A 13,054-nucleotide genomic window follows, 5' to 3' on the forward strand; every position below is an offset into this window, starting at 1 on the left:
AAGTAGATACGATGGAGACGTATCAGGGGCCGCTTGCACTGACTGGCGACATGACCAGGCAGCCCGCACCAGAGGCAGACGACCTTGTTCGTACAGTCCTTCAAGAAGTGTCTTTTCTCCAAGCATTTGAAGCACCAGCCCCTGATTTCTGGCGTCACCTCCCTCCGAGGCGGCGAGCTGCGACGCACCACCACCTCTGTCTGCCCCGCCTCGCGGCGGTGCTTCCGAAGTGACCGCTTTGAAGCAGGGGCTTCCTACCATGAGGCGATCCTGCGTGATGGAGCCGCCAAGATGTCCTCCGACGGACCCCCGCCGACAGCCTCCTCCGCAGCAGAGCCCTCTGACGCCGACGAGATGCCAAGGTCCGAGACGACAGGCCGCTCCCCGTGGAACGAGGACGTCACGGAGCACGGACTGCCAGCCATGGCGAACAGATCTGGAACAGAAGAAACCGAGCGCCTAGCAAGGGGGGAAGGGTTGCCCTGGCCGAAGAGGCACGCAGCAGGGGAGCGGTCGCCGCCGGAGCCGGAGCGACTGGCGGCGGGTGGGTGGACGCTGACGTCAGAGTGACGCACGACGGGAGGGCCTAGGAGGCGATAGGGAGGAGGCAGGCGGCAGGGGAGTCGGGGGCTTTTCTATTTTAGAATGAGGGCTTCCAACCATCCATGCTTGACTTTTTATATGCCACGACAATGTGCAGAGAGTGGTAGAAAAAAAATGCATTTGAGATTGAAAAGATTAATTTGGCGGACCAACAAACCAGGGTGAATCACTGTTATAAAAAAACCCCCAACATGAATCAGGTAGGCGGCCCCTCTCGAAATGGCAGTATCGTGAAAACTAACAAATCAGGAGAGGAAAGCAACTCCCTCTTCTCTCTCTATCCATCGCCTTCGTCGATTTCGGCCCCCTCCCCCCTCCCCCTCCCTCGCTCTGGCGTCTCCCATCGCCATCGCGTCCAAACCCTAGCCCTCCCCAACTCCAAACCCTACCGCCAGTGGTCCAATTCGCTGCGTCGGCTCGCGAATCGGGCGTCCGCTTGTCGCACCCGCGCTCCCGATTCAGCCGCCGTTCGTGCAAGATCTGGCAGATGGAGCCCGCGGCGCCGAAGGAGGCGCCGCCGCCCCAGCCACAGCCCGGGGTGGAGGAGGACGGGACGCTCTCCGCGACGGCAGCTATGGCAAGGGACGCCGCCGTGCTGTTCCAGAGCCGCCGGTACGCCGAGTGCGCCGATGTGCTCGCGCAGCTCCTGCTCAAGAAGGAGGGTGACCCCAAGGTGGGCGATTGGATCTCTGCTTTTGCTTCCCTATATACGTCTAAAAGCGAGGAGAGTTAGGATGCTCTGTGATTGCTTTACATATTCATTAACTGAATATACATAGCAAATCCTGTATCTCGCCGGGTTCGTGGCGGCATGTTTTGCTCAGCGAAGGCTGTTTTTTAGTATTGCTTGCTTGATGTTTCTGTCACCACTCACTGTGCTTATATGCTTGCTCAGTGTATGTTGCACATGAATTGTGCGGTGTGCTTGTTGTAGCTGTCCGCATGGTTCTCCCATCCTCTCTCGGTGGGTGGCGGCGAGCCTGCATATGTTTGTAAGCGGTTGGGTGCATCTTGGTTGTGTGATTGTGTGCTGCTTATACCTGATGCCTGTCTATACACTGCTATCGTGTATGTGATCGTCACATGGCTCACGAGCATCTTAATGTGTTGGTGTTGGATTGGTATCCATTTGTATTTTGTGTTGATAGCATCTTAATGTGTTGGTGTTGGATTGGTATCCATTTGTATTTTGTGTGTATCAACGGTTATGTGGACGTGGGTGTTAGGTGGTGCATGTGAATACCAACAGGGCTTGCTACTGGGCGTGGGAGTGCTTCTCATTTCCCTGATTTTAGTTAGTAATGTTGTAGCACATTTCTTGAAGTATAGACGATGGTTTGTTTAAACTGTTCTGTTTATTTAAATTTGTAGTTCTATATGTATTCCTTGTAGTATGTGAATGGGCCTTACTTGGCGTACATTGGCTGGATACAATGGAACTGTCAACATTAATTCACTGACCAATGTATCTACAACAGTATTCAGGATATGACTATATGAGCAGCAAGTGAATAATCAGTAATGTTTAGACTTCAGACCTAGACATTCGCAGAACAGTGAGCAACAATGCGACTACACATTTTCTGAATCCAATACATGAACCATCCAAACTCATCCGCCATTGTTCACACAGCCACTGCTGCACTGTATCTCTGTTTGCTAATGCCTTTTAATCTGGCTGTTACCCGGCCTTTAAGCTGATTATAGCTGATTAACCCATGACCTGTGAGGGTACGTAGTAGGAGTATACGTCCTAGCCAATACATTTTTCTGTAGTGATTATATTGTCTCCCAAGGAAGAAATGATAGGTTGTCATGTTTTTTTGTGTTGCATCTGATGTCACAATGTTCAATTTTCAGGTCCTTCATAATATGGCTATCGCAGAATCGTTTGTGGATGGTTGTCCTGATCCAAAAAAGTTGCTTGAGATTCTTGGCAATGTTAAGGTTAGTGAATCTCCATACTGATTTGCCGTTCAGACCTGGTAGTAGAAACACATCTAGACTCCGTTAGGAATAGAAATGCTTTAGTGGCTCTGGTATTCTGATACATGTGATTCGTTTTCATTTTCCATGTGTAGACTCAGTCAGGAATAGAAATCATCAACCTTGAATAGTTTCATCAAGTGGCAGAAAGGCAGTCACATTAGTGATTTTTTTTCTTGTCATGTGTGATTAGCGACTTCTATTGTTCATATTTTCATTTTGTTCTACATCTTTACCTTTTTTTTTCTGCTTGTACACTGCCTTGGGATATCACTCAATCTTTGTCACCAGAGATTAACATTTCTTTGTACTGAAGAGTTTTAGGTGTCATGTGCATTGGTTCACAAAACAACAGTGATGCATAGATGCAAACATATGTGCTTCTGTCTAGTATAGGTACAACTGTACACAATAAACATCCCTCTGTATTCATATTCACGGATGCTTTTGTTGCATAATTTGTACCAAGTGAATGTGTGTATTCTAAACGTCCATGATTTATGGTTTAAGTTTTTTGTGCGCTGCAATCAAGACCCCAGGTTCCTACTCCTGGTCATAGTGGCCTGGTTCGCGGGTTGAAGGTCCGTCCCGTGTCCCGGGGTCGATCAACCCAGATTGAGGGTCAGGAACGATGTAGGGTCGAGCTGGGTCGGTGCACGGATCGCGACCCCAGTCCATGAATGTTGAATCCAAACAGTATGCAAGATTGTAAGAAGTTCATGTGGCTTACCGGGCAATCCGCCGCACCGCCCGCCACTCCACCGGAGTCCGCCCGTCCGTGGTCCAGCCGAACAGCACGCTCTAGGCCTCTTAGTGCTAGCCTTGACACGCCGCCGATGCCCCACTCCTCTGCACCGGTTCGTGCAAGCCCTCTGTCCATGTCTTTCCCTCCAAACTGGGCCTGCAGCCCATTTTTTCTTTCCTCCCCGACGGGCTAGATGCAGTCTACACATCTAACTGGGCTATACCAGCCCATGGTCTTGAACTCTGGATTGAGACTTGATTTAGCGCTACTGAACGTATTGAACTTCTCGTGAGAAGCCGGAGTCGGGATGGAGGAGTAGGAGTTAAGTATTTAGGGAAGTTGGAGGACTTTCGAACAGGCCCTCAGTTATTGAGTTGTGTGCTTCTTGTCATTCAAATGCCACATGTAACTGACTATATTTGACTGTTTGCATGTCAATACATGCGCTAAAATGCTGTGGTGACTACTCTCTAACTGTTTGTTTCGATCACTTGGTGTGGAATGATGTTTAGACTTCTTTTTTTGAGAGACATCTTATTATATGTTGAAACACATATTCATGCTTAATCATTAACAAACGCTAATGTTCTCTGTTGTCCGTTTGAACCCAACTGCAAATTTGGAGTTGCTGTGTCATTTCATTGTACTATATTACTGCTTTCGTTCTAATGTTGTACTAATACATGCATTCAGATAAGAAGCGATGAACTTGCCTGTGCATCTAGAGAACAAGCTGATTCTGCCAATGGGGTAGGGAACAATACTTCTTCTGAACCAAGAGGCAGTGGCATTGCACCGTTGATTTCTGCTGCACATAATGCAACAGCCTATGGAGATGAGTTTGACACAACCATAATAACATTCAACACTGTACGATCTCTTGTTTCAGTTAATGTAATTGTTTGATTATTAGGATATCTTATCTGCGGCTTTCATTTATCCTCTATCCTCTATTCATAAATAGTTGCAACCCACTACCTATTTTTCCTCTCCAAGCATCCATGCCACATCATCAAGTCATGCATGTGGTCATAAGTTACTTTTTTGTACTAATCTGTCCATCAATCATGCCACCTCGGCATAAGTTGAATTTTGGCATTAATTTGTGTGGTCATAGACTGTATATGTGTTGGACAGTTGAAGCAAATTTATTTAGTTCATGATTCGCATCATCCAAAAGTTTCTGTTATTCAACATTTGTTCACATGCTTCATATGTTTCTATTGTTTCAAAATATAAACCGAGAGCACTCTTACATTTGCTTTTGCATTAGTTTTAGTTGTGTTTAGCACCTATTTATGCATTTGTTTTAACAAGGTTCCCGCGACAACGCGCGGGCTGCGGGGTATCATCTAGTTAGTAATGTTTTTGCCAATTCAAGCTTTATGCATACTCCTTGATGTAAGCTTTAGCTGAAGACATGCTGATGAATATGATAATGAACTTGTTAAATTTGCAGGCTCTTATCCTTCATCATCTTCATGATTATGAATCTGCACTGTCTGTTTTGGAGCCATTGTACCGAAATATTGAACCTATTGATGAGGTATTTCTCGTTATTTCTTAGCTTATAAGCTAAATGTTTTTACTTTCCCTAATCATTCTTCGCTGCTGCAGACAACTGCTCTTCATGTATGTTTTCTGTTATTGGATATTACATTAGCTTTGCAAGATGCATCAAAAGCCGCGGTAAGTTTTTCCCCCTTCACCACAGTACAACCTTCAGTTGACATCTACGGCTGGCTCCATTGAACTAGTAATTTCTTTCCAACTATTCTTTGTAGCCTGTGATATTTTGTCAAAGGATGTCCCTTAAAATGTTTCACTAGTCGTAGCTTCTCCTTATGACACAGCAAATTGGCGTGACAGTAAACTAATGACGTTAGATTTAACATAGCAAAATAACATGCCAATTTATTATTCCCTCCGATCCAAAATAAGTAACCTTAGTTCAAAGCTGCGACACTTATTTTGGATTGGACGGAGTACTATTTTTAACGTGATATGATCAATGGCTCAATACTGTCTACTCTACTTTGTCCCTATATACTTCACTGTGCCAGTATATCCTGCTATAACATGCATTTTTGATATACACAAAACGTGCACTGACACTGCCAGTATGACAATACTCTATTACGGGATTGTTGCTGGTAAATGAAAAACTAAAGAGAGGAGAGAATCAGAGACCTAGGGTGGCTGATCATTGAGTTCCTTTTGTCTGTTAGATTTTATTGGGAATAATTGAGATTATATTCTCCCTTTGATTGCACTAGAATTCTTGAGCTCAGTACTATCAGATTAATTTGTGATTTTAACTTGTATGACAAGCAATAGCATTTGTTAGCATTTCCTTTCCAAGTCGCAACATAGCTTTTGTCTAGATGGAACTTTGTTCATCTCTCTGTTTTTGCAGGATGTCATTCAGTACTTGGAAAGATCATTTGGAGTAGCTAATACAGGGAACCAGAATGAAATTGCTAGCACAGTTCAGCAGCAACCTGCTCAACTGAAACCTGCAAAAAGTAACACGCCTCCAGATTCTGATTCAAATACTTGTCCTGGTGGATCTGAGATTCTTTCAGTTGGAAGTTTTTCGGATGATACACTGGAGTTTGAATCTTTTTACTCTACTCTGGATGGTGGAAATCACTTGGGCAGGCCTATCTTAAATGAGTTCTCGAGGGCATCAGCTGATCTTGCTGCCACAGCTGCTGATTTGAAAGTTAGACTACAAATTTACAAGGTCCGGCTTCTACTTCTCACAAGGAACCTGAAGGTTGCCAAGCGAGAACTCAAAGTTCTAATGAACATGGCTCGTGGTAGGGATTCATCTACAGAGCTTCTCTTGAAATCTCAGCTAGAGTATGCCCGAGGAAATTATCGGAAGGCTGTGAAGCTTTTGAGCACCCCCAATAATCGGACTGAACCAGTAATGCTAACCATGTTCTACAACAATCTTGGTTGTATACTCCATCAGCAGAGATCCAACCATACATCAGTATTGTGCTTCAGCAAAGCACTGAAATACAGCTTATCTCTTCGCTCAGAGAAACCATTGAAGCTGTCTGCACTATCACAAGACAAATCTTGTCTGATATCATACAACTGTGGGATCCAACATTTGATGTGTGGTAAACCACTGTTAGCAGCTCGTTGTTTTCGTGAGGCCATGCCGCTCTTGTACCATCGGCCCCTCTTTTGGCTCCGTTTTGCTGAGTGTAGCCTGCTAGCTCTAGAAATGGGCTTCCTCACTGCAAGCGGTGCTACTTCATGCAAAGATGAGATTGAAATTTATGTTGTGGGGTCAGGGAAATGGCGCCATTTAGTTATCAGTCCGGTGAACTCAGGAAGTCATTTATCAGATTTTGGGAGTTCAGGTGAACATGGAAATTTGATATCACTCAGATTTGCTAGACAGTGTCTACTCAACGCCCAACTATTAATGGATGCTTCTGAGCAGAAAAAAATGGCGATTTCAGATACAGAGTGCAACCAAGGGTCACAATGCCAGAAAAGTTCAGGCCAGAGCACAATGAGTGTGGAATCCAAAGTCCACTCTGGTCCAACAACTAATGCAAATGGAGAACAAAAGGGAGCCGCGAGCTTGAATGCCACTTTGCAGAGCTCTCTTGCTATGTATGATGACATCATTAGAAAAGAGAACCTGAAAATTCGACAAGCCATCCTGGGGGACCTGGCGTTCGTCGAATTGTGTCTTGAGAATCCCTTGAAAGCTTTGTCTATTGCCAACTCACTGTTGCAGGTTCCAGACTGCTCCAGGATGTACTTATTCCTTGGCCATGTATATGCAGCTGAAGCTTTATGTTTGCTGAACAGGCTAAAGGAGGCTGTTGATCAGTTAACTGTTTATTTGAGAGATGACAATGCTATTGAGTTGCCCTACAGTGTTGAGAATCGTGAAAAGGCCCCTGTTGAGAAAGACAGCGATGGCGAGGATTCAGTCACTCCTGCCATGACAAAACTTACCTCAGAAGAATCTCAGCACTCAATGTCTCTCAAGCCCGAGGAAGCCTGTGGGGTTCTGTATGTTGACCTTGGCATGACTGCTGCAGTGCAGGGAGAGCTTGAGCAGGCCAACTACCTGGTGAGCCGTGGTTTTGCAATGTTGCCCAACAGCCCTAGGGCACTGCTAGCATCCATCTATGTGGATCTTCTGCAGGGGAAGGCGCAAGAAGCTATTGGCAAGTTGAGAAGGTGCAGAAACGTGAGATTTAAGACCAGTAGTGTAGCAGCCAGCAGATAAGACTTGCCTCGTTTTGATGATTTATCAATAGTTGATAATTGCCATTTCTTGAGTTGGACCCGACCCCATGTGGATGATCATCCTGAAAGATCGTAACGTTTTCCTGTGTACCATACATAAGAAAAAGAACTTTAGATCTCCCTGTCCCCTCTTTAGCTTTCCCAGATTCAGGGGTGTAATTTGTGTTACTCGAGTTTTAGAGCCCCTCTTTGGACTGAAATGATGATACCTTCTGATGTTCCTTTATTCAGGAAAGAAATGTGCAAAAGGCATCAGAATCTAAAGAACTTCAGTATATATTTCGGTGCATTTCTTGCTCGAAGCGTCACTTCACAGCTGTGTTACTCTGGTTTCCCAGCACAACATACTTTTGCACCCTTTTCCCCAACGTTTTTCTTCTGTTTATATAACCGTGCGTTGCAACGGCAGGACACACTGAAAACATTGTCATGGTAGCGACGCATCAGGAGTTTAAACATACCTTACACGTATCTGACAATTTTTAGAATCTTTGGAAATTGTTATAGGCAATTTTGATGGTAATTTGAAACATGTAACCCATTTATAAGGAGTACTTGACAACAAAAATAATAATGCATGTTTTGGATGTTACATGTTTAGTTTACTTCAGAGCATGCGACATGTCATCATTTGGTTTCAACAATCTATGAACACAACGTGCGTAAGTAGATTCACGGATTGGAAGTTGGGAACTCACCTTGATGGGCCATGAAAATTTCCATATACGAGCTCCAATTGAGTATAGAGTTATGCATGCTTCGCTATGGAGCAAACACCAATTGCCCCGAATCTAGGTTGGCCAAGTCTAGAACTGGGGCTCGAGATAAGAGTCGTGGATCGATTGAGGGCAGGGTTCTTCGAAAATGGAGCAATATGATTTACAAACATCATAAAGACCTTATATGGTTATATGACATTTCAACGATGTTTCATAAAGACAAACGACAATGTTTTGTGTTATCCGATGGGTGGATGATCTTTTACGTCGGCTTGGTAACCTACCATATAAATTCAGAGATGGATGCTTTACAAATCAGCGTTAGCAAGAACTGTAGTAATCTCTACTAATATTATACTACTTCATAAAGATGTAAGGTTGTCCCCTCCTTGATGGTGGAGGTTGTCCCCTCCCCCTGGTCGAGTTGTGGTTGCTCCCATGGCCGGGGTCCCCTTGCCCGATCTAGGCCTCGTGTTGGCAGCTCCAGTGAGGCGGCGGGGTTGTCCGGTAACCGTGGTGGCACAGGCTGGTGGGCGGCTGTCGGGGTGGTGCATCTCGAAGTGCCTGGGGTGATGGTGGTGGTTGTGGATCGGGAGAAATCCTTGTCGGCTTGTCCGGCACCGACGCGGTGACATTTGCGAGCGCCATCGGACCTTCCTGAGGGGAGTCGGATATATCCCTTCCCCATCATCCCTCGCGTACCGGGGGAAACCCTGGAACTTGTTCGGGCAACAACGGTGGCGGCGTCGCATTCCTTCTTGAAGGTGCTGCTTGGTGCGAGGCGCTTCGAGATGCTGGGAGCGTGGTGGTACTTCGTCGGAGGGTGCAGCAGTTGCCGGTCTTCCTTTCTTCGTTGATTTGCCGGTGTCGGCATTTACATTTATTTCTCTTTCATTTTCTTTTGTCTTCTTTTGAGCTTATCTGTGCTGCGGCCCCAGCGAGCTGGATGTTCGGATGTGTGCTTTTATAATATAAAGCGGGTGGAAACCCTTTTGATGCAAGGTTCCACCCCCCTCCCTTTCTCTATCTCTGATTTTCTTCACCGGTTTTTCCTCAACTTTTATTGACTTACCAAAAAATGTTTTTTTGATAAGCCAATAAGTTCTTATAAAATAAGTAATTTTTATTTATTCCTAAAAAAGTAATTTTTATTTAGGTAGGTAAATCACTGGTAGGGTTTCAAACTTTTATTTACACAACCACATTAATATGTGCAGGTAAATAATGTGCTAACGTACTAGACTATTTATATCAAGTTGAAACACACGAGCAATTATTTAGTTAAAATAAAGAAAAAAAGAATGTAGGTTGCACCAATATGCCCCACCATGTAAAACAATGTTGAACAATGAGACAAAACTGATAGTATTATAAATCTCAGAGACACAATTGGTAGTACTCCCTCCGGTCCTTTTTAGTTCGCATATAAGATTTGACTGAAGTCAAGCCTCGTAAAGTTTGACCAACTTTATAGAAAAAAGTACCAATATTCACAATCTGAAATCAATATCAATAGATGTGTCATGACTTAAAGTTTCATATTGTATAACTTTAGCATGGCAGATGTTGATATTTTTTCATATAAATACTGTCAAACTTTGTGAAGTTTGACTTCAGAGAAATTCTAATATGCAGAGTAAAAAGGACCGGAGGGAGTATTTAAAACCAAGTGCTTCTTCATCTTCTTTTTTGTGAAAAATATCCGGATCTATTATAAAAAATCATCAGAATTACAAAACACCTCAAACATAATAAAAATAACACCGAGGTCTCTAGACCATCAAAAGACCACTACTGCTGCTAGAACGAGCTGCCAACGCCCCTCGTCGCCGCTCTCTTATCGGAGTCGAGTTGACTTTTTCAATGACAACCGGGAAGTCTTCGCGCATGTGCCCCTAAGGACCAACGCCTTGGAACCACAGTCCTCCCGTTAAACCCTTGAATAGAGCTGAAGCAACTGACACAAAATCTCGCCGTCGCGCACGCACGACAAGAAAACCTAACCTCTCCGTCCCAAGGAGGCGACAGGAATTTACACCGGAGCTCCGTCGACTACGCACAGATGGATGGACTCGAGGATGATTGGAGCCCAGAAGACAAACTCAAACGAGAAGCGCCACTGAAAGTGCAACTAATCCCCTGGTGGGTTTGGTAATTCATAACAACATATACCTCATTGAACTAATGTCCATTCAAGATAAATATTTCAGGATGTTCAGTAATTGGCATGGTAAGGACAAGAGATGTGGACCCCTCAAAATGCTAAGGACAAGGATTGGCAAAAGCTCAAGACTCTACACTTTTGTTTAAGTGATCCAAGATCACATTAAGTCCATAGGAAAGCCAATACTATTAAAAGGGGATGAGGTGTTGCTTAATGATCTATTTGCTCAAGTGCTGAGTGATATTGCTCCAAAACCCTCAGCCACTTGCTCTACCCAAATATGTCTGAACCCTAAATTCCAACTCGGCCCCACCGATATTTCCTACCCGGAGCCACCGAGTTCATCTGGACTAAGCCACTGCCAAAACCCTAACAATTCATACCCTTGCCAGCTCTTTGTTGCTTGTTGCAATTATTTCGGTCCCACCAAGAATTGCAATTGTTCTCACCGAGATGGCTTGACCAATTCTATTGCTGTATTGCTTCACTTCGGTCCCACCGAGATGATGCACTCGGTGCCACCAAGACGAGGTTTGCCCTAAGCCCCTGCACATCGGTCCCTCCGAGTTGTTCCGGTAGGTCCCACCGAGATTCCTAACGTTCATATTTTTACACAGATCGGTGCCACCGAGTTTTATGATCGGTGCCACCGAAATGGGTCAAAAGTGTGTAACGGTTGGCTTTTGTGTGGAGGCTATATATAACCCTCCATCCCTTCTTCCTCATTGAGGAGAGCCATCAGAATGTGCCTGCACTTCCACCATTCATTTTTTGAGAGAGAACTACCTACTCATTGATACGTCTCCAACGTATCTATAATTTTTGATTGTTCCATGCTATTATATTATTTGTATTGGATGTTTTATATGCATTAATATGCTATTTTATATTATTTTTGGGACTAACCTATTAACCTAGAGCCCAGTGCCAGTTTTTGTTTTTTTCCTTGTTTTTTAGCTTCACGGAAAAGGAATACCAAACGGAGTCCAAACGGAAAAAACCTTCGCGATGATTTTTCTTGGACCAGAAGACACCCAGGAGACTTGGAGATCAAGTCAGAAGAGCCACGAGGTGGCCACAAGGGTGGACGGCGCGCCCCTACCTTGTGGGCCCCTCGGTGACCCCCTGACCTAGCTCCGCCTCCTATATATTCACATATATTCCCAAAACACCAGAAGCATCCACGAAAACACTTCTCCACCGCCGCAACCTTCTGTTCCCATGAGATCCCATCTTGGGGCCTTTTCCGGCACCCTGTCGAAGGGGGATTCGATCATGGAGGGCATCTACATCAACTCTATTGCCCTTCCGATGAAGCGTGAGTAGTTTACCTCAGACCTACGGGTCCATAGCTAGTAGCTAGATGACTTCTTCTCTCTCTTTGATTCTCAATACCATGTTCTCCTTGATGTTCTTGGAGATCTATCCGATGTAATCTTCTTTTGCGGTGTGTTTGTCGAGATCCGACGAATTGTGGATTTATGATCAGATTATCTATGAATATTATTTGAATCTTCTCTGAATTCTTATACACATGATTTGATATCTTTGTAATTCTCTTCGAACTATCAGTTTAGTTTGGCCAACTAGATTGGTTTTTCTTGTAAATGGGAGAAGTGCTTAGCTTTGGGTTCAATCTTGCGGTGTCCTCACCCAGTGATAGTAGGGGGCGAGGCATGTATTGTATTGTTGCCATCAAGGATAAAAAGATGGAGTTTACATCATATTGCTTGAGTTTATTCCTTTACATCATGTTATCTTACTTAAAGCATTACTCTGTTCTCCATGAACTTAGTACTCTAGATGCAGGCAGGAGTCAGTCGATGTGTGGAGTAATAGAAGTAGATGCAGGCAGGAGTCGGTCTACTTGACACGAACGTGATGCCTATATTACTTACTCATTGCCTTGGATATTGTCATAACTTTGCGCTTTTCTATCAATTGCTCGACAATAATTTGTTCACCCCTCCATATTATTTGCCATCAAGAGAGAAGCCTCTAGTGAAACCTATGCCCCAGGGTCTATTGACGATGACATGTACCTAGGGTAGGGTCTTGGGCCTAACCTATACGCCCTACCCAAGGACACCACACAAGAGGCCAATGCTTACGAAGATAGAAAGAAGATACCGTCTGGAATCATCATAGGGTGCAACCCACTCGACATGAGATTCACTCGGGTATCCCAATTCCAATCGACCAACGTCATTCACTCGGAAGACAAGAATCCACTCAATGGACAGAAAACTTAGAGTCACCCTGGATGGCGACGGTCGGACACTCACTCCGTCACCTTAAAGATCATTAAACGCGGGCGTTACCAGTAATGTAAGTGACTTTATTCTCTCATTGAACCCCTGTGTAACTGAGAGCTATGAGGGGTCGACGTACTCTATATAAGCTAGCCCTCCCCTCTAGCACAAGGGTCGCACCCCCTGTAACACAACACTCCAATCAATAGATCCTCCGCGGCATCGAGACGTAGGGCTGTTTCCTCCTCCGAGAGGGGCCTGAACTCGTAAATCCGAGTGTACAACCTCGCCGTAGCTA

The 13,054-nt window shown here is 44.7% G+C and overlaps 1 protein-coding gene across 1 annotated transcript; it reads left to right on the forward strand.

Moving 5' to 3' along the window:
• The first annotated feature begins 893 nt into the window (after nt 1-893).
• Nucleotides 894-7,917, forward strand: LOC119301095 (CCR4-NOT transcription complex subunit 10-like). Its single transcript, XM_037577989.1, has 6 exons — nt 894-1,276; nt 2,464-2,550; nt 4,028-4,204; nt 4,794-4,880; nt 4,952-5,023; nt 5,751-7,917. Exons 1-6 carry the CDS (start codon nt 1,091-1,093, stop codon nt 7,599-7,601), a joined length of 2,460 nt encoding a protein of 819 aa, XP_037433886.1. The 5' UTR covers nt 894-1,090; the 3' UTR covers nt 7,602-7,917.
• Nucleotides 7,918-13,054: the final 5,137 nt, after the last annotated feature.

Source organism: Triticum dicoccoides, chromosome 5A (genome assembly GCF_002162155.2).
Source record: "Triticum dicoccoides isolate Atlit2015 ecotype Zavitan chromosome 5A, WEW_v2.0, whole genome shotgun sequence".
NCBI lineage: Eukaryota > Viridiplantae > Streptophyta > Magnoliopsida > Poales > Poaceae > Triticum > Triticum dicoccoides.